Here is a 22,923-nt window from a genome sequence, read left to right on the forward strand (position 1 = left end):
TTAAAGGGATAATAATTCTGACTTTAACTGTAGCTAAAATCAACCAATGTATTAAATAAAATGTAATTCAACTACACACAACAGCGATACAATCATTGCATATGCTATTATCGCGATAACCATACTTATCACAATATATTGTTCAGCACTACTTATCACTAGGCCCACACGGAATCTGTGAGCGCAGAAATCCACGGATTTTTGTCCCATCACTGAGTCTATTTATTTACTTGTGTAAATTTATATTTATTCAGTTTTTAAACTATTTTCAGTAATATTATTGACTGATATGAAAATGTTCATTTGATTTATTTACAATACAGTTTGTAAAGTAATATTTTCTGTCGTTTAGTCGATTTATTATATGAAAGATTTGCTTTGTTTGAGTGGATCTAATTCGATTTGCATTGTAAAAACATTAAATAAAAGTTATTAATTTTTATTTCATATATTAAGTTTTTAGTTATGATACTCCCACAACATTTCCGCATAAATCCACAGATTTTTAACAAAATTCTCAGCAGAAATAGCAACAAATGTCAGCAGATTCTGTCAGGCCCTACTTTTCACTCATGGATTTCCGAGAACTTGAGAACGCACCTCTCTTCTCTCGATCTCCTTGCGTCTCTCCTCCTCCCGCTGTCGCTCCAGCTCCCTCTGTCTCTCCAGCTGTTTGTCCAGCTCCTGCTGTCTGCGTCTCTCCTGCTCCAGTCGTTCCCTCTCCTTCCGCTCCTGCTCTTCTTTCTCCAGCGCCGCCAGTCGCTCCTGCTCTTTCCTCTGCTGCTCCAGAAGTGCCTGTCGACGTTTCTCCAACTCCAGGTTTCCGCGCTCAAAGTTCTCTCGTTTCTTATCCTCAAATGTGACTGAAGGGAAATTATGGAAACAATTTTAGGAGATTGATGTACAACATTTCATGCTGCAAAAGACCATTTAATTAGCATTTAGCCCCTTTAAATTATGCATGCATATTTGTGAAAACAATAACAGGTATCAGTGTGCATGTACAGTGCAAGTCAGAATTATTCGCCCACCTGTGAATTTTTTTTTCTTTTTTTAATATATAAATTTTTGACATTTTCACAGTATTTCCTATATTTTTTTCTACTGGAAAAAGTCTTATGTTTTGGGTGGAATAAAAGCAGTTTTTAATATTATTAGCCCCGTTAAGCAATTTATATTTTTTCAAATGTCTACAGAACAAATCATCGTTATACAAATGACTTGCCCAATTACTCTAACTTGCCTAATAACTAGTTAAAGGTGCAGCAGGTGATTGTCTCTAGAAACACTTTTTGCTGTGCTGGTTGAAAGTCTCTACACATCCCAATAGTATTGATTAAAGTAAATGATCTAAATGTATTTATACATATTTTTATACTCTGAATAAGATATAAAACTAAAAAATGAATATCCAATTAAATAGAGTCGGGCTGGCATCTCCCATAATTCCGATAAGTAGCCCAAACTGTCAGCAAATGCAGATTTGAACAACTGCTCCGCCGTTTGTACGCAGCTCCGCTGTTTGTGCATTCCGCGTTCATGAGAGAGAGAGAGAGAGAGAGAGAGAGAAAGAGACACACACACACACCTAGGTGATTTTAAATGAATCATTGTAAATATACTGATTATTATTGTTTTTATTACTGTTTTATCCTAAAATGTTGATTGTTAAATGTACAGTTTATTCTGATCTATTTTTGTATTGATTTGTATAATATGATATGTTGAATAATAATATAATATATTGAATATTAATGTGATATATTGAATAATATGATGTATTGTTGATATTTTATTTAATTATTATATATAAATATATTTTTTTACTACTACTATTTACTGTGTGTACTGTATATATATATATATATATATATATATATATATATATATATATATATATATATATATATATATATATATATATATATATATGTTACTTTTTATGTAAACTTTATAACTGCTTTGGCAATACATTTGTAACATTTGTCATGCCAATAAAGCAATTATTAAATTGAATTGAATTGAATTGAGAGAGAGAGAGAGAGAGAGAGAGAGGGAGAGAGAGACTGTAAAAACATGCTGAATCAAAACTTTATAAAAACCTGAATCAATATTGGAGTTAGCGTTTCACACTGGAGAAAGGATGACACCATGGCTAAAGTATTTCTCTAAGACAGGTAATGTTCTGTTTAAAAACTATTTTAGCTTCACGCAAAGCTGATGTAACGTTTGATGTTGTTGTTACAAATGGGTTATATCCGCACAGAAGTCTTGTTCAGCCACTAAAATCTTCCGATGAAAGATTGATGTGACTATTTTCAGTTTCATAAGGTCTTTTTACATCATCTATAATGTAGATTTTATTTAGATTAACAACAAAACACAAGTAAATAGCGCTATTCCGCCTAGCCAGCTTTACTGAGGTGAAGATGGTTTTATATTCACATCCCAGTGGTTCATTTTTAAACAATGACAACCTGTGGTGCTGTCCTTCTATTGTTTACCATGCTACTCTGAATATCCGCTCTGAAATAGCATGTCAGTTTGGTTTAGTAATGAGTGTAATTCCTGCATGCCACCAGTCAAGCACTTGTCGCTTTTAACACATGAGAGAGGGTTCTTCTGCTGTCATCTTTAAGGTGCGCATGCTCGTGTTTCAGAAGGCGTGGCTCTGAATGACAGGGGAGGGACTGTGATTCAGAGATTTATGCTAAGCTGTTAGCATTGTGGAAGATCACCTACTGCACCTTTAAGCCTTTAAATTGTGCTTTAAACTGAATACTAGTATCTTGAAAAACATCTAGTAAAATAGTATGTACTGTCATCATAGCAAAGATCAGTCCATTGTTAGAAATGAGTTATTAAAACTATTATTTTAAGATCTTTTTGTGTGTGTAAGTTTGCAATTGTGTAATTGTGCAAGTGTATTGTGTACTATGATAATGTTGTTTAAGTACTGCAGGTAAATGTAAACCAGGAACCTGATATTTTATCAGCCTAAATGACGAAAAACATTTTTAAAAGTAAGTTAATGGTGGAAAATGTACAGTTAACACAGCCTCTGTTGGCAGTGGATGTTCTCCATTTATATAGGTAACTGGTATCAGATCTCACAACACATTGCACTGAAAGGTATTAATGCAAAAATAATCAAGACTATCCATATAAAAAAATGTGCAAATTGAATTCTGGGGTATACTTGTCATCTGAGACCACATGAACTTTAACCAATGTTTCCTGACCTGGAAGTTTTTTCTCGGCCTCTTTCTCCTCCTCCTCTGGCTCTTCCTGAGACCGCAAGTCTGTCGAGTGCATGCTAGTCACAGACACTCCACTACCAGAGCGCATTCTCCTACGCACACACACAAAAAAAACATTAAGTGAATGGAAACATCAAGTGTCTCTAATTGCAAAAGAGTCATGTGGAAATAAAACGTATCAAACATTTGCAGACCATGACTTTGTCTTTCATGTGGCATGTATTGTAGCGGTTTTAAATTTGTTGTTAACATGATAAGGTCAAATTGCAAAAGTAAAGTGCAAGGTAGGGCGGTGACTTCTTATTCTAGAGAAGAGGCAAAAAGCACAACAGATGTCAAACTTTTAAGCTCAATATAGTTGCACAAATAAATTACACATCTGCTTGTTGTTGCTAATGGTAAATTAATTGCAAAAGGAAGCTTTAATGTGACCTACATGTTTGCTAATTTAGTTTTAAAGGTCTCCAACACCAGGTTTATATCCATCCAGAGTCAAAATGTTAATTTTATCATTGCATATGTGCAGAAATGCATGCATAGTATATGATGTATAGCTTTTTTTTTATTATTCACACACAATTTTTTAAGGGTTACAAAAAAAAGGTTTAAGGTTATTAACCTATATAATTAGCTTAAGCATATCATAATTATATAATATAGAAAAATGCAAGAGAAAAAAAAACCTTTACCTCAAGAACCTTGCTAGCTGTCATTAAAAGATCAAATTTAACAAGATTGTATTCAATACTTTTATAATAATAATAATAATAATAATAATAATAATAATAATAATGATAATATCAATTAAACCATTTATAAAATTACAGTGAAAGTAAACTCATAATGATTGTTAAAAGGGGACCTTTTTCAAGGTGATTTATTTCCCCATTATTTTTATACGGTTTATTTCAACATGTACATACATATAGAGGTTCATTCATTTTATATTAATTACTCATGCTAGGCCAGTGGCTTACATTTTATTGCATTTATTTGCGTCAGCCGGCTGCATCTGGATTATTCGCTGCATTGAGCGAGTTTTTTTCTTTGGGTCATGTAATTTATCCAGAAACAGCAATGTTGAACTCCAACATTAGATCGTTAACAGTTCCTTTCATATTCGTGTCTTGTCTATTAATTGTCTATTACTTCTCATCGTGAGAAACACCAGGTGTGGAGCGCAGGTTAAAATGCTTGTGTCTCATGACGAATGAGACACAAGCTGAGAGCCCTTAATTATGCCTTTTTAGGCGGGTGTGTTTGTGCGTCGGTGTACTTTTCCATTTCACAGAGTGCAACTTTCCTCAGAGTTTTCGCAAGATCTTGCTTGTGAGTGTTTTTTATGGCAAATGCAGCGGGAACTACGGGAACCCAGAGGAGAGTGTTGCATGTAGAGCGAAAACCAATTTTCATTCAAACAAATCAGTGTAACTTACACACTTAAGTTAATCGATAAATCGATTTATCGCCCAGCCCTAGTGAGAGGACTTAAAATTTTTATGCTATTGTTATGGTTCACATCGCTGTGTTTTCATGTGACAAAAAGAAACCATCTGAAGCTGAAATTCAGATATAGTAATTGGCATTTGGTTTCTGATATATCTCGTAAGTGGTGAATCAATCACATAAGATGACACCATCTAACCAACTAGAAAAGTCTACACTTTGCAATATGAGGGGATCCTTGAACTAACCGTTTCAGACATTATAAGAAAAGATCTGTGGCTGCTAAGTATATTATGATCAAATCCATGAGTTTTTAAGTGTGATGGATGTAAATCTATTGTTAAAACCTTTAAAGGGTCACGGAACACCAAAACACATTTTTTGAGCTGTTGACAGTCGTGTATGTGTCCCAAACTCCTAAAAACACTATTAGGACACCTATATCTCACTAAAAAGTGAAATTTGGTACTTTTAGCATTATTTCGAGCAAATTCGTACTTCCGGTTTGAAACGAATTTTTGAAGCTGCGTCACGGCCCTGAGATCATAGCGTGTATTCCAGCGTGTAGACTGGGCGACTGTACCTGGAAGTATCGTATTACGTCTCTGAGTGTGCTGCATTAATGCATGAGTAAGACTTGGTTCAAACCAATCAGCGCGCTCTATTGTGCAACTTCATTAATATTCATTAATGTTACAGTGTAAACGGCGTCACGGCAGAGGCGCCACATTGTGTTGGCAAAACAAGCGTGAAGTGTTGCTTTCCTAATTTGCTGAAGTGAAGTTTTGTTTTCATTTTCTCTCTGTGAGAGTGCAGCTGGAATCACGCGTGGATTACAGTGTATGCGACGCGCGACAACAATAACTTGTCTATAACTGTCTAAGTGAATAACTTGTGAATAACTGTCTAAGGAACACTGTTTACCCGAGAGCTTTTGTCTTCTGGAAATGGAGATTCATCTAAGTTACAGAGAAATGCAGAGTTTATTTTTTTCTCTCATTTGCCGTGCGGTATCAAACATTGCATAAAAAATATACGCTAACAGCAGTTCCTCGAATCAAATATCTCGTTTGTCATAAGGGGCACGAATGAATTCCCTGAATGAAAGAGCCAATCTGCAGTTAAAGTCCACCATTTAATAATTTGGCAAATAATTCGATTACAGATGTCCATGTAAACACAGTCACTTTCTCCCCTTCGTGTGTTTGTGTGTGTTTTGACTCTGAAACTCAGCGCTTGGTCAAATAGACACTCCCACACCATGTCTCTTTTGCTCCTCCGACACTTCTCCCTAAAAAGAGCTGGACACGCCCATTTTTCTGGCTTTTTCCAAAGTAGAGGTATGAAAACACCCTGCTGAAACGAGGGGGTTTCATGGCCCTTTAAAACAAAATTAGAAACTTTTAAAACAGCTTTTTATGTGGCTAGGCTATGATTGAATCAGCTGTGTATTGTGCACGAGCGTTGCTGTTGATATTGTTATAATTGTAATATTTAATTATATTGTGATATTCATGATTATACAGCTCCAGATATCTCAAAACAGTGAGCACCTGTTTAAAAGTCTCCATAGTCGTCTTGACAACAAAAACACTGCTGTCTCCTCAACGGAAACCCTGCCTTTGCTTTCATTTTATCGGAGATTAAAAAAAGATGTGACTGACGTTGGACGCTTTTTCCTCTTACAGTTGACTTTTTTTCAATTGCAAGGCCATTAAAATGCTCGCGCCATTAGAAATCATTCAAAAAGAGAAGCCTCTCAATGCAAAAAGTGTGTTTGGTGTGATCAAGGCCTAACAGAGTAACTTTAGTTTTGTTTGGTCGAAGTCTCTCACCTGAATGTTGGAGGTATAAGGTCAGGCGGCAGCAAAGGGGGAAGAGGGAGACCAGACATGGCCATGTCGATCAAGTGCATGGCCAAAATAAACTCTTCAGCGGTCAACTTCCCATCCTGATCTATATCTGACAGATTCCTACAGGGAGAAACAGGTAGACGGCAAAACAGCGATTTATTATGCTGGTCCACGTGTGAGCAGTTCAGCTGTGTTAACATCAAGAGTAAACAAAGCCTTAGGCCATACACAGATCTGAGAACAGCATGTTAAAAGAAATCAAAACAACTGATGGATTTACTCATAACAATAACCAGATACCAATCCGTGTGTTTACACTGATACGAATCTCCGAACTCAGAGATTTGTTTGAGTTTTTAATGCGAGACGGAGACAGAGTAAGAAAAAACAGGTTGGATCCGCACCAGATGGTGGCCAGCTGGGCTTGTGGTAGACTGGACTGCATCAGAATAGTTCTGGCTTGTGGACCTGAGGCAGAAAGGGAGAAAAAGAGAATGAAAGGGGGAAACAAAGCTGGTTGTGTTGAATCAGCAAAGCTCTCTTTCCTCTAAGCTGCTCTGACTAACCACTTTCACTCATGACAAGAACTCTGAATTCTGCAAACCATAGTCATTTTTGCAAACCTGCAAATCATATAGCTCCATTTTCATAAAAAAATATGGATGGTGCAAAACTGAAATTAAATTAAAATATGCTGAATCAACTGATTGATTAAAGTAAATGAATTGAAGTCTCACCTGTATCAAGGCTGCATTTATTTAATGACAAATATATAGTAAACACTGTAATATTTGTAAATTACTTTTGACACAATTTTAACAAAACTGTTCGATTTTCATTTATTTTAAAATGTAATTGATTTCTTTGATGGCAATGCTGAAATTTCAGCATCATTATTACTCATTACTACTCTGAATACACATTTAAACTGAGGAAAATCGTAATTTAGGCTTTGTGTGGACAATTATTACAACTCCAAAAACTGGATTGAAGCAGTTTCAAATTAGTAGAACTTCTTCTATGTTAAGCTGCTTTGACACTATGGACAAGTGTGATTTCTTTGGGTACCTGCTAAATTTAACAGTGAGATTAGGTGTCTAGAGAACCATCCCCACAACTTAATTGATTTAGTTATTGACATCTATAAAACAAATACAATAGGAGACTTGTTTCAAAATTGTATTTCTCCATTCATTCCAATAAGAAACACTCAACAAATGACATCAGACTAAAATGGGAGAGAATCCAATCTAGTTATCTCAGAGGAAGATTGGTTGAATATCTGCTCTGTACAGGCTTAAAGGGGCTATATAAAATATAGCTTAAAGGGGCTAATAACTTTGACCTTAAAATGGTTTTAAAAAAATTTTTTAACTGCTTTTATTCTAGCCAAAATAAAACAAATAAGACTTTCTCCAGAAGAAAAAATATTATCAGACATACAGTGAACATTTCCTTGCTCTGTTAAACATCATTTGGGAAATATTTAAAAAAGAAAAAAAATTCAAAGGGTGGCTAATAATTCTGACTTCAACTGTATATAGAAAATAAACAAATAAATAAATAAATGAATAAATAAATAAATAAGGTTTTATCAGCAGAGTTACATTTTTTTTAAAAGACAGTACAGACTTATTTATAATAAAAAAGATATAGTAGTCTATATTATATAGTAGATATAAACATCTATATTACATATATACTAATTTATATTTCCTGGTTTTCACAACAATATTAAGCAGTTTTCAACACTGATAATAATAAGAAGCATTGTTAATAACCGATCATCAATAATAACATTTGAACTAATCATATCAATAAAAAAATCATGATATCTGAAGTATCACAGGAATAAATGATGAGGTTTCTGTTATTAATTTTGACATACACTCAGTCTTCATGAGCATAACAAAAATAAAAAAAATAAGTTTTAAAAATTGCTCAAATATTTGATTGGTGGTATTAAACACTATAGAATTAATTGAGATGAGGGTGGAAACCTGAATGAAAAATCAAATCAAACAGCATTTCATAGTCTGATGCTTGTCAAGTGTGATTATGTGAGTGAAGATCAGCATACCTGTGAGATAACCGCTCATCATTTTATCATGGCTGTTGAAGAGCTGGCGATACTTAAGTCTGGAGGACTGAGACACGGCCCAGTCAGCGGGTGGAGGAGCAGCTGGAGCACTACAGGTAGAGACAACATGCATGTTAACATCTGCCAAATGACTGTGAATACAATGGGCGAGTGTGTGTGTGTGTGTGTGTGTGTGTGTTTATGTGACATATCAGGACACAAATGACATGGATATGACAGGTATTACAAGAAGGTGGCGAATTTCGAGGATATTGCTTATGTCCTCATTTCTCAAAAGGCTTACAAATCATACTAAATATATTTTTCAGAAAGTAAAACAGTACAGTTTCCTTTGAGAGTTGGGTTTAGGGGTAGAATATATACAGTTTGTACTGTATAAAAACAATAGAAATGAATTTAATGTCCCCAGAATACACAAAAACAAACCTGTGTGTGTGCATTCGAATGTGTGTCTGCATATCTGTGAATGTACCTGGGCGCCTCTACAGACTGGCCCTTCTGTAGCTTGATACTGGAGCGATTGAATGAGGGGGTTTTGTTGAGCACGGCACCTGAGAGACAGACACAAACACCCATGAATGATCCTGCCAAAGTCACCAGACTGCATAAGCTGGTCTGGGTGGTGCGAGTGTGTGTTTACCTGGATGTGAAAATCCACTCAGGGGTTGTATCATTGCGGGTGCTCCGTTGGCGAGGGATGGTACGGGTGGGGTTACCGATGCGCCCAGTGGAGGAGAAACACCCATCCCTGGCACTCCTGGAGGCAGAGGGGGCAGAGGCATGGGCGGCACTGCTGGCAGGCCTGGCATTGCACCCATAGAGGGTATCCCTGCAGAGGGCAATCAAACAAATAATTAATCTTATAATATTAAATTACATTTGGTAATCATATTATTAATAATTATAATGAGTAATAACAGTGATGGGTAATACTATTGCTAATAATAATGATGTACAGCTCATCTATTTTTATTTTTAGTCCCATGAAATTAACATTTTAATTTAAAAGTTATTATCAGTATTTTTAGTTTTTACGATATCTATAAGCTAGTGCACATCAAAACAGTGACAAAATTTGCATTTAGGAGATATAAAATAGACGTAAAGCTTGTATTTGGTCACTTCCAGATAAATGTATCAACGGTTTTATTCAGGTCACCTCATACTTCAGTTTCACATCAAATCGGGACCAATCAAATACTCTCTCAAATGAGATGTACATATATATTATAATAATAATTCTGCATCAATTAAAAAGATACAAAAATATCATCATTTATTATTTAAATTATTACATTTTATTATATTTTATTTTTACTAGATCTTTTTTTTTTACCAGCACCAACCCTGATGACTAAAAAGACTCTTAAAAAATTATTTTCAAGAATTTTCTTCTAGGTAACATCACTGACCATTTTAAAAATTAATTTTAAAAACTAGGGGTGTGACGAGATCTCGGTCTAGAAGATCTCGGGAGACTAAATCGTGATGATATTTCTTGTCAAGGTGAAAAGTTGTGATGTTGTGATGGAGCGTGAAGGTGAATTTAGCACTGAAGATTAGATGCAGGATTGGATTTAATCCACAAATCAAGTGCTTTAGTGCTTAAAGACTTAATCGTTGTAAACACAGTTCAAATTAAAACGTAAAACATTCCTATTTTTGTTGCATTATTGAACCGCTGTACAAACATGTAGCCCATACGAGAAAATAAGCCATACACATACGGCTGTTCGACACTATTCTCTGCACCTACTAAGCCAGTAAACCACCACAGACACACATCTCTTCTGTGTGTGCGCACAGACGCATCATTATCATTATCATCATTTATGTTGTCCGGAAAAAACAGATGTTTTCTTTTCATCTGTGTGCGGTATCAAATTCCTTAAAACAGCTTTCTCCTATTACTCCATACTTCATACTCACATTAAGCAGCTCAGAGTTTGTCTAGTCAGTAGAGTTTATAGCAAAATATTTGCAGTGTTTGCATGTCCTTTCATTAAAATAGAAGTGAAATAACATTAAATAAAAGTTTAATTAGCACCTAAATTGTTGCATTAAGTGATTTTTTTTCAGTTGAATAAAAGACTACTTCCCATTCATACATTTCATCATTGAGGATTCCAAAAAAAAGTACAAAAATCTCGTCTCGTTAACCCAATGTCGTGTCTCGTCTCGAAGTAAGCGTCTCGTCACACCTTTATTAAAAACTAAACCAATCATTTTTCATTGACTGAAGGTAAAGCAATCACATTTTTATACATAAGTCAAAGATCCGAAACTATTTTACTCATTACTCCCTTACTAAATCTATTCTTCACAAGTTACCTAGATTTGTTCCTCTCAGAACATTCAGAACAAAAAAAAACTCCTACTGAAATCAATTAAAACCTTTTAATGAGTTTTAACAAGGATATTTTGTCCTAATAGGAAATATTTTTTAGCTTCGAGTGTAAAACTAATTTATAAAAAGCATTAAAAGTCTTAAAATTTTAAGAAAAACCTTTTGTCTAAATTGATGCTAAAGGTGTGCATTAAAACAGCAAAAGCAATCACAAAACCCTAACCTAAAAAGATAAAATCGTCCATAAGGATGCACACGGTTGGTTTAAAAAATATTGAATCAAATGAAGGGCAGAGGTTAGAACCTTAAGTCGAAATGATTAGTCTGTGTCCTGAAACATGAAGTCCTCTGAAGAAGCGTGTTCTTACCAAAAGGGGTCGGCGGGGGTATGGAGATGGGCTGTTGCTTCATGGAGGGGGGCAGTGATGGAGGAAGAGGGTGACCCTGCAGCTTTAATTTAATCAGCTTCATTGCGATGGAAAACTCATGCATGTCCATCTTCCCGTCATTGTTCATGTCGGCCAGAGCCCTGCGAAAATAAATAAATAAAACATACACAAACTTTAATGATGCTACTCTCACACTGACTAACTTTCACAGCAGACTCCAATAACATATGCCAGTGCCATACTGGATCTGCAACCTGCTATGCAAGGTTTACACATAAATACAGAACACACACACACTAGTCAGCACAATCACAGACCGCACCAATCGTTTTAAATTAATATAATATTGTAAAAACATGACTGTTTCTTGGTTAACAGTGTGTTGCCACTGCATATACAGATCAAGTTATTGTCGTGTTGTTTGGAAGCAACAACAAATTACCATACAATTTACAGTTAAAAAAAGCAAGAGCATTTGTAAACTAGAGTGTTTCGTATTAAATTCATTTCATAACAGCTCATTGCATCATTTTATTAATTGTGTGTTGTTTTTGTATGTATTATACTCGAGTATATAGACAGCACACTCACTCAAACTTTATCCTTTGCCAACAAACCGTTTATGGCGGTTATCAGTACATTTCTAAGGTCAAATCTTGATATATTGATAGGTAAATTCAACACTATTTAATTTCAGGCAATAAATTACAAGTTATAAAATATACAGTACATGCATCCTGCAATTGAATAAACATTGTCAGAGGATGTTTTACGGCATTGTGGTCATTTCTTTTTGTGTAATATGATTTATTTACAGTGTGCACTAATTATAAAACAGCAGAACATAGTGGATTTATGAAGGTGGTACAATTCATTTATATTTATAGAAATTATGTACCATATCTGGGCCAAGATGGGGGCAGGTAAACCTGACTGCAGGAAGAAATTCCTTGCCTGGTCACCTATATAGAGAGAGAAAAAGAAGAAATGGGGGCAAACTAAAGTTAGTATGCAGAAATTAACAACAATTGGGCCTTTTCATGTGCAAGATGCTGCAACTTCTGTCAATCGATGAGTTTGTATAGTATCTACCTTCATATTTCATGCATCAATTCTGAACATGTATTACTTACTACTACTTACTAATTATGTTTAAGTAAAAACAAACCATATTGTGTCCATATTATCCAAACCTACAGAGCGTGGAACATCTCAAAACAGTTCTCTGACATTAAAATGATGAAATTGTTTTTATTATTTTGGTAAACCCAAGATTACGTAAGATTACATAATTCCATTGAAACCACGTTTTCAGCAAACATGCGCAGGATTTATCGAGCGCACTTGAGTGACACTGGCCTCTGGGTTGAGGGATCTGCCGGTTACAGCTCGAGTAAGATAGGAAAGCTGAGTCAGTGTGCTCATATGTTATCTAACTTATCACACTGACTTCCTGCCCTCATGACTGCCTATACTGCTCAACACACACACACACACACACACACACACACACACACACACACACACACACACACACACACACACACACAGACACACAGACACACAGACACACAGACACACACACGGGCAAACACAGAGTCTAGTTTACTATCCTTGTTGGGACTTGGATATGATTTTTATACTGTATATTTTGTCCTGTTAGCCCAACTAGGGCTGTTAAATTGCGACTAATTTAATAGAAAATAAAAGATTGAGTTTACATTAGAGCCGCACAAAATATATAAAAAATGGTTTACTATCATGAAGAGCAATACATTAAAAAAATTGTATGTGCCAAGAATTAGTTTGCTGCATGGATATGTTGATTATCTAAATGTGACCCAATCAGACGGGGTCTTTACTATCTACATCCCCACCCCTACAGTAGGTGCTGTGAGGTGAACCTAGAGCTGAAAATAAAAACCGAATGTGGCAGACAAGTGAGGAAATTGTTAATAAGAATCCAAATTTCTGGTCTAAATATTTGCACCTTGACAGTTTTAACATAACATAAATACATGTTTTTTTTTTTAAATTGCAGATAAAATTGGTTTTCCAAGTTAGTGTTATATCATAAGAAATATAGTTATCAAAACACTCAACCACACTATCGCATACCACAAGTTCGTGTAGCTCTAGTCTATAGTTATATATATATATATATATATGTGTGTGTGTGTGTGTATTCACATTTAAGTCCGCCTGATCTCAAGAAAAAACCTAACTCTTATACATTTAGTCAGTTTAGTAGCTACTTTGTTCAGTTGTACAAAAATGTACTTTTTTTAGAGAGAATGCATGGCATCAAATTCCACCCATAAACCCAGCCATAATTTGGGGACGAGCAGATCAGACAAAACATACAAACAAGATCAGGGCCAGAGTGGGACTCTATTTTAGCTCTGGAGTTTCAAGCTTTAGACCGGCCCACCTCAGTAGTCAACTGACTACATTAAAATAACGTCATTTCCAATTCAGTTTCAAATGACACTATCATGTCTTTTTCAAGGACAAAGCTGCTTTAGAACTTCAAATGTTTTTCATAAATTGAGAACATTAATTCTTTATAGATATCCAGTCCTTTGTAACAGTCGTCACACAAAAAAAAGATGTATCCCTACATAAGTAACCCAAACAGTATTTTATGTCTTAACACTGAAAATGAAAAAAAACATATTCTCTGGTGAGGATCGAACTCGGGTCAGCTGCTTCATTACGTAACGTGCTAACCACTAGACCACGATGGCGCTGTCAAGCTATGTTAGGTTATCTGCTCCTATTGATGTCTACTCTTCTTGTACCCATTTTAGATTTCTGATCAAGTTACATCAGATTTATTAATGTAGTGAATCATCTGATTTTCATTGAGCAGGTGTAATATTTGTTAATATTAATTAATATTCAATAAGGTGCCGTTGTTTGGGGTGAAATGGGGTGCACCCCGCAGGTTAATGATCATCATTAACCTGCGGGCTGCATTTTGCTCACGGGGCTGCGAGAAAATAAATAAAAAGAGTGGAGCTGCGGCAAAATAATGATTAAAAAGAGTGAGGTTATGCTCAAATAAACAAATAAATTTAAAAAGTGCAACTGCTGAGAGTGCAAGTAGCTAGGGACACTGGCCCTCGCGGCCAAAAAACGGACCGGCCCACCGGGAATTCTTCCGGTTCTCCCGATTAGCCAATCCGGGCCTGAACAAGATCGTACAAATTCATATGAATTAGCTACTAAAACAAAAGTTATGAATTGCTGTAAGATAGCATTGTTTAAGTCAACACCTGAATATAGAAAACACACAAACACAAACATGTAAAAGAGTCAACTGTAGTTTTGTTCTTCTTTCACAGACTAGAATATTATAACACGATCTTAAACCTGTGTCAACTAATGACGCCTCTGCAGCCCGAACAACTCATATCTTCCCTTTAGCAACTGAAGATGTGTGTGTTTCTGTGAGTTTGTGCCTCTGCAGACCTGATGACCTTTTCGCCTTCCTTTAAACACTTGATAACAGGTGTCTTCCCGGCGCTCACACACAGACCTCCTTTATGCCCTCAGAGCCAAAAACACTCACTCTTTCAAGCTGTCCTTCAGTCGACACAAAGAGGCTCTTTCAGATCCGCTGGTCAACAGGAAACCCACAAGTGGCATCTCTTCAGCAGACGTCCAAAGTCCAGCTGGGACAAGCAGTTTTTTTACGGTTTGGGTCTTGTGATTTTGATTGGCCCTTTGGAATTTAATTTGCCCATTTGTCTGCATTGTACAGTGAGATCACAAGGGGAATTTTGATTGCTGTCAACAATTCTGTCAATGTATTGTTCTAGTCTCTGCAAAATGTCTCCAAAAAGACACGAGGGAGAAAGATGTTGTTTTTTTTGAATACAGGAACAAACATGTCAAAGCTTCAGCTGGAGATTAGAAACGGCATCAGCAAAGGCTGTGAAATGACACTTGAGAAACGGCACACCCTGATCTGATTCCTTCATGTTCTTCCTTAGTAATTTGGTTAACATCACACTGACAAAGCTAACAAACTAAGCCCTCATTTGCTCCTTTTATTAAGATTTGTTTACCTCAATCCAATGGCAAATTAGGATGGCAAAAAATACAGCATGTATTTCATTAGGATTTGGTATTGTTTGGGTTTTTCACAATGGTTTTAAATTTATTTTATTTACAAGACTGACCAAAGTGCTTTACAATAGCAGTGCCAAATCAGTGTTTTTAAAACAGTACCAATGCCTGACCCGATACTTTACTGTCTGTCTTCAGTGTCAACGCTTGACGGAAGGCTTGTCTGAAGTTGGGGTTGACATGACTGCCATAGCAGCGTAAGCCAATTAATTTAATCCACAATTGGTTACTGTCTGAGCTGGGGTATTTGCATAAAATGATCTGATTGGCTGACGCTTCAGTGGGCACATGAAAAGTTCACAATTCACTCCACAATTCAGTTCAGCATTGCTTGATGTCATCCATTCAAAGTGAATGGGAAGTTGACACTGATGCCCTGTGTGAATAAGGTGTAAATGTCAAATTCAAGACATATGATATACTGTTGCCGGGTCCAAGCCGCTACTCATTTGAATTGAGAAAATATTCATTTATGGCCCCTTTATAGTCCTATCATACATAAAAGTGAATTTTATATAAAATCATAGTGTACACATTACTGTCTCTGAACTTGCTGCAACACAAACACTAAAATTATAACAATCTATAAAAAAATTATCACTTTTGGCCATCGGATATATATAGATCATGAGTTTCGAAAGTATTACAGCGCTTTGTAAACGTTTATTAGTAACATTTGATGAGTTTCCCTATACAGTTTGACAGAGCGCTTGGACCCGGAAGCCGCTTCACATGGCGTCATACTTAACAAGCGGATATGGTGAATGAAGCCCCGCCTATAGACTGATGATTCTCTGGGGGAGGGGCTCAGACTTAAGTATCTGCAGATTTTGTTTGATTCGGAAGTTTAGAAGTGAAAGTTGTTTAATTTTATTGGTGATTCCTAATATGAAATTTAATCGTAAGCTTGGAAACAATTTTGGAGAAAATGTTCCCCTTTCAAACAGAATGCTCAAGCATACTGCCTGAAAGGGGTTTCAAAGATTGACGCTGAATGAAATGACTATGGTTTTTGTAGAAAACCATAATAACCACAAAACGAACTAAAGTTAAACTACTAGTTTTTGTAGTAAAATGAACTACGTTTTTTGTTGTGAAACCATAGTAACCACAAAATTAACTATTGTTATACTATGGATTTATGATAAATTATAGTAACCACAAAGCGAACTACATTTAAACTATGTTTTTGTAGTAAACCATAGTAACCACAAAATAAACTAAATGAACATTTAATTTTATTTAATATTCATTTATAAAATTGCAATGCCTTGATTAGAGTAAGGTTAGAACACAGTCATCGTCATAAATGGAATGGTGCTAATAATTGGCGTCATTTATTTCAGTGTTTCGGTTTTCGGCCTTATTTCCTTTTTTCAGTTACAGCCGAGAATTTTCATTCTGGTCCATCCCTAAACATAATATTTTGCTTCCTAAAATGCAAAGACAGTACTTTCAAGCTGGCAATGTTTATTCACTGGTTCTGCCTGCATCTTCTCCACGGTAATGTGTAAGTGTATGGTCATTCAAACGATGGCGAAAGTATTACCGCAAACCATAACTTAAACTAATGTAATACATGTAATATGAAAAGATAAAACATAATATAAAACAATAGACATTTTATTCCATATTGGCTTCAGAGTTTTAGTACCCAAAGCTACATTTAATCATATTGCTTTTGTAAACTACAAAAGCGTAAAAGACTCCAAAATTTTGGCATTCTTTTCTAATGTTAAATGTACACATGTTGGAAGAAAGTCCACTTATTTTCCTGCTCACTATCTCATAGTATTTCATAGTCTCATAGTATGGCTTTGTTCATTCAATAGTACCTGTTTCGCTTGCAAAAGTAAAATAGAAGTGGTCACTACAGAATTAAGTAAATGCATTTATTACAAGGTTGAAGCAGTTCCTAAAACTTTCATTACATGTTTACTGCCTGTGGATCTAAATTTGAACTCTAACACAGTTGCATTGTGCAAATGTTTGCAGAAGCGTTAGATGTTTGCTTTTCTGACTAATGTAAACGAGCAAAGGTTTTACTGTAGGCCAGCAGTGAAGCCTGTTTCCTCTGAACATTACTCAGACTGCGTTTCATTAAGACTGATGAGAGTCTGCATATTACTAAAGATGCTACAATATTTAATATAACATTGAACCGTTTGGTACAACCTAAACAGTAGCATTGACAGTTTTCAGTCATGTGACCTGTGCGGAGACCTGGAAAGCAAAAAACAATGGGTTGTAATACGCTACACTGGGATCTCCATAAAATCGTAGCACAAACCAGTCATATTTTTTGGATCACATCAACAGAACAGAACCGAGATATAATCACAAAATGTAAAGGATGGGCAACTGTATGTCAGAGCTCCAATTCTTTCTTCTAACGTTCTCGTTTGGATATTCCCCAGTGATTTAATCATTAGTGACAGCGTTATAGCACATAAGTATCTGCTTTTATATTTGGTGTCAGTTTCTTTTACTTAATTAATATTTACTTTGTAGAAACTGTGACCCAAAACCAAACCAAACCATGAGAAGTCTGTATTATTGTACCCCTAATATAAACCATGCAAGTAGACATCCACGCAGAAAACAGGAAGTGGTATAGTTTCAGTAAACAGTCATGAAGAATCTCTGTGGAATTTTTATTAGCATGGGGTATGCATTTAAAAAAATAAAGGAAGATGGGAAAAAGGTTACTTCTGTTATTCAGTGTTTGCCTCATTTGCTCCACATCTCTGTGTTTGTGTGTCCAACATAGAAATAATATCCAAAACCAACCAACAACATTTGACAGTCTGCACTGCTGGTGGTCATTTGCGATTGCACAGAACTCAGAATAATTTGTTCCCACATTTCTGACTTAACTCCAAAGGGTTTCACCAACCATCAGCTCGGATGAAAGCTCATTCAGTCTCACAGCGAGAAAAGCAGCGGTGATTACCTGTGATGAAGCCAGCGGGTGTTGGGGTGAGACTGTGAAACTGCTGGTCATGTTTGGCTCTCTCGTCCACAGATATTACCCATGTATCCGACCCCCCTGTAAAGACAGACAAACATCAGCATGAAGCTTTAATGGATTAAATCTGCCATTATTTTCATAAAATGAACAGAACACAGCTAAAAACAAGCAAACTCTTATGTTTTATTGTGTCTAATTAGCGAAAGACATGAAGTAACAATGTTTTATGCATAAAAATCTGTTAGTAAAAATCATACACCTACAGTTTTATGCCAAGTTCACACCAATTGCAAATAGAACATCCCATGGTTTCTGCTACATTCATTCTTCCATGACGGGGCGCCACGCCAAAATTGATCCCGCCAGGGCTGTATTAGAGCCTCTCATTCAAAACATTTAATTTTTTTAATAGCTGGTAATAATCGCACCAAAAGTATTAAAAGGTAAGTGAATTAAAACAGTGCAAACTTTTCTGTAACCGTAGTAGTGCTGTGCGTCATTTGTTTAACCCTTAAAGGTTACATGCTGACAGACTGACTGACAGGTGTGTGATGCATGAGGCCAGCAAACACAGCGTGTAGTCGTTTCGCTTTACTTCAGGACGCATTAATATCGCTCTGTAGGTCTATTTGAGAAATTCATAAATATTCCTAGCAAATCTAATAAATGCTGGAGACGTACTCGTAACATAAACGCACTAAATTGCACTTCAGCAGCGTTTATTTGAGAGCGCACATCACACAAGAAGATCTGCACGCTCTAGGAGCGGCTTATATTTGAGGGGGCGTTCAAGAAGTTTTGTGCACAAGCAGAGGAAATCGGCGCACAAGCAAAGAGATCCGCATGCTGTAGGCTATTACAAAAATGCGATCTCGACTTGTAATACTGTGCTTACGACATTTGTCATTGAAATAACGACACAGGTAGTGGTATATAACGACACAGCTGGAAAAAATCCTAAAGGAAACACTGCACCCACATGAAATACGTTGGACACCAATAATCAGATTTTAATACGATTAAGACAATACTCAGATTAAGAGTTTAACCATTTAAACAGCGGTTTTTGATTACCTTAATCAGCCTACAGTCATAATTGACCAAAATAAAAATCGAATTAATACATTTGGAGCATGCCGATTTTCGTAAAATTATTAAAGTGCAGTACAGACATGTAAACAGCTTAATCACACTATTACCGTCATGTAGGATTTTTCGCAGCATTTGGCGACAGGATATTCCATTTACAAATGGTTGTTTGACACTATTCTCTGAAACTACTTCTACCTAGTCAGAAAAGACCACAGACACACACATCGTGAAATGCAGAGTTTTTTCCCCTATGTGTGTGGCATCAAATTTCATTAAAACAACACTCTTCTAGTAGTTTATACTTGCATTAAATACCTCAGTGTCACGCCGGCATGAATGAAATGTTCCTGAATGAAAGTGAAATTGTCGAACTGCAGTTAAAGTCAACAAACTAAAAATAAAACACCGAAAAACCATGAAAGGAAATGTGGATAGCCTGCTGACGCAATGACGTTAATCAAACTATGTGCTATAACATGTAAAAAGGAATAGCAACTCATGTAAACACCATTATCATATTATTGTCTTATTCAGATTAAGGATAATAATACGATTACTGATGTCCATGTAAAGATAGTCATTGGCTCATTTGCACTAAATTACCTGCGAGATATTTTTACCTGCAAAAATGTTTTTAACTGTACATCCTATAAGTCTAGACATGGTTAAAACTACACTGTAAAAATGCTGAGTTCCACACAATTCCTGCATGTTGTCCCAAAACAAATTAAACTTAATAATTTTGGCAAATATAAGTGGAATTTTAAGCTGTCCCAACAAAAACTTAAGAATAACGTTTCAACTCATTTTAAATAAACACTTTGAATAAGCAGAAAAAGTCTTTTTTTGAGTTCTCGTTTGCTACTTTGTACCTGTTGTTACATGGCCTGTTTCCACTGAGGTACAGTACAGTACAAGTCTGTACCGGTCACCTTGCTTTTCCTTGGGTTTCCACTGGCAAAAGGGTACTATTTTGTTGGGCGTGGTGTCTGACAAAGTTTCAGACAACGTCATTTTTACTGGGGGAAAAGTCTACAGTAAAGCTGTATGGGTCGTTCACATGTCATATGAAAAGCATTTCTCTCAAAACAGATGCTTTATACACATAAATACTTGTGTATAAATGTTCTTTACTAACCTTTCTATGAACATGATTAAATTATAACTGCAAATAAATTACAGCGAGTAATAGCCCACTGTAATGTCTGCAATTGTATGAAATAAATAAATAAATGCTTGAACACATACAGACTCTTACATTCTCCGATATGTTATCAATTACAGACAGCATACATTTAGTCCTTATTTGGCTTCAAAAACAACATCCAATATACAGTCAGTGCAAACCTCTCATCTGCATCTTTAATGTTCAGCAGCACAGGTAACCTCTTGTTAGAAAGTAATTCCGTCATTCCGAGTTCATTATAGTCCAAAAGGTGATGATAATAGTTAAACATGGCAGTTTGTTTTTGTTTTAGGTTGCAGACGCATCATTTACTGCTGTTTTTGCCGGCTTCTCCTTTGTTTTTCGTGCTTCACTCTTGTGTTTGTCCGTTTCTAAAAGGATCGGATATCAGAGCGCTTCAATAATCACGCACACGTTATTAATGAGCTCAAGAAGTTTGTAATTTCAAATATAGATGTGCGGCGAGCTCTCTGAAAAAAGTGAAACCGCTCGCACTTTTAGACGGGCTTGTAAAACAACAACAGGACACAGCAGATTTAGTTCTTCTTGGCTTTGTAGCTGTTCATCAAGATGTCGACAAGGTTTGTTTGAGCTCGAGTCGACCATGGCTCATTACTACATGTAATTATTATTACGGATTAATGTCTCAGCTGTGTATTTGAAAATGGCGGTTCCTATGTTTTCATTCTCCTGCTTGTGTATTAGAGCTGTGGACCTACACTAGTCTCACGGTTCGGTTACGATTATCATGCCATCGATTTGGTTCAATTCGATATCTCGGTTCATTGACGATGCTTTCCATACACAGTTTTATATTTTCTTCACAGCAGCAGTTCTTGTATTAAATGTATGACTATATTTATATTTATATACTATTTGTAATACAATTTTGTCATTTAATACAAACAGTCAGAAATATAAACTGTACCTTTAAACAACATGAGCATTTAGCAAATATTATAAACAAATACAAATATCCAGCTCACTTTCTGATCCTTGTCTAGTTCTCTTACACTTCTTTGATTGGTCACACACTCAACAAAAACAGTTGCGATTGGCTCTTGCGCGCTGCGCTCTTCACAGATGAATGATACTGATAAGCGGCAGGTGGCAGCGGCGATCACAGCTGATGCATGATAAACACGGTGGAAAAAACTCTGCAAACACGTGCTCGTTACTGTATCCAGAAGTAACGCTGTAAAACAGCCGAGAGAAGAAAAGTCAAGCAAGCAGGTCAAATGGGTCACTGTGTGTGTGTGTGTGTGTAAGAGAGAGAGAGAAAGAGAGAGAGAGAGAGATGGAGTACTTTCATTCTCTCGATCTCAGTGAAATAGGGGCTTTTGCTGTTTATGTCAGTGAAAGACTGATCCAGCAAACACACACAGTGAAATTGTGCACAGTTTAAGAGTTTTAAGTAGTTAGAGCGTTATAAATACTCGCGCTCGCCTCCCTCCCAACAGAGCGCATATGAGATAAATGACGTCAATAATAACCGGTTATGATTATAACTGAACCGATACCGAATTGTCCGCCTCTGCATCGCGGTGCACTGCATGTTTTGCTCTGCCTTTTGGTACCCTTTTTTTTGCCTTTTGAGTTCACAACACCATCCAGAGGTGCACAAAACTCTGTGAATGTGATTAAGGCAAATCCTACATGTTTTTGACAAAAGCATCACTCATTCCCGTATTATTTACATCCCATGGTGAAAATTCACCTCTACTCACGCGTTTGCATTTGTTTTGTGTGTAACTCAAATACATAATTCCTTGTTTGGTGTGAACACGGCATTAGAATGTTGAAAAACAAACTATATACATTTTGTAACATGAAATGTAAGCTTGCCACAATTATTAATTCTCCATCTGATAGCAGTTATTTAAGTACAAATAACTGTGCGTGAAATACATTTTAATTAAAGACGAGTTTAATGCATTCATATCTTTTGAAAAATGCTGATAAATTACTGAAAAAATACAAAGTGGCTTAGTTCATAATATTTCAAACAGTTAATAAAACAGGAGATGCTTTATTTTTATCAAGAAGAAAACTAAACCACTACTGTTAAGTATGCAAAGCCAGTGAAAGGGTATCCTTCACATAACAAAAAGATAAATATTTTACATTTTTAGATACCATTATTA

The 22,923-nt window shown here is 36.0% G+C and overlaps 1 protein-coding gene across 6 annotated transcripts in view; it reads right to left on the minus strand.

Moving 5' to 3' along the window:
* Nucleotides 1-22,923, minus strand: part of itsn1 (intersectin 1 (SH3 domain protein)) — a 91,193-nt gene that overhangs the window by 49,691 nt on the left and 18,579 nt on the right. For 5 of the 6 annotated variants that reach the window (XR_012388497.1, XM_005170972.6, XM_005170971.6 and 2 more), the window contains exons 3-12: nucleotides 18,484-18,579; nucleotides 12,295-12,358; nucleotides 11,376-11,536; nucleotides 9,301-9,489; nucleotides 9,133-9,211; nucleotides 8,640-8,749; nucleotides 6,964-7,027; nucleotides 6,542-6,679; nucleotides 3,243-3,352; nucleotides 601-863 (exon numbers count right to left, since the gene is read on the minus strand). Coding sequence is in view for 5 of the 6 variants with exons in the window: in XM_005170972.6 (XP_005171029.1) it covers nucleotides 601-863; nucleotides 3,243-3,352; nucleotides 6,542-6,679; nucleotides 6,964-7,027; nucleotides 8,640-8,749; nucleotides 9,133-9,211; nucleotides 9,301-9,489; nucleotides 11,376-11,536; nucleotides 12,295-12,358; nucleotides 18,484-18,579 (1,274 nt within the window). In the remaining variant the exon portion in view is untranslated. 6 annotated transcript variants of the gene reach the window in all.

The sequence above is a fragment of the Danio rerio genome, chromosome 1 (genome assembly GCF_049306965.1).
Source record: "Danio rerio strain Tuebingen ecotype United States chromosome 1, GRCz12tu, whole genome shotgun sequence".
Taxonomy (NCBI): domain Eukaryota; kingdom Metazoa; phylum Chordata; class Actinopteri; order Cypriniformes; family Danionidae; genus Danio; species Danio rerio.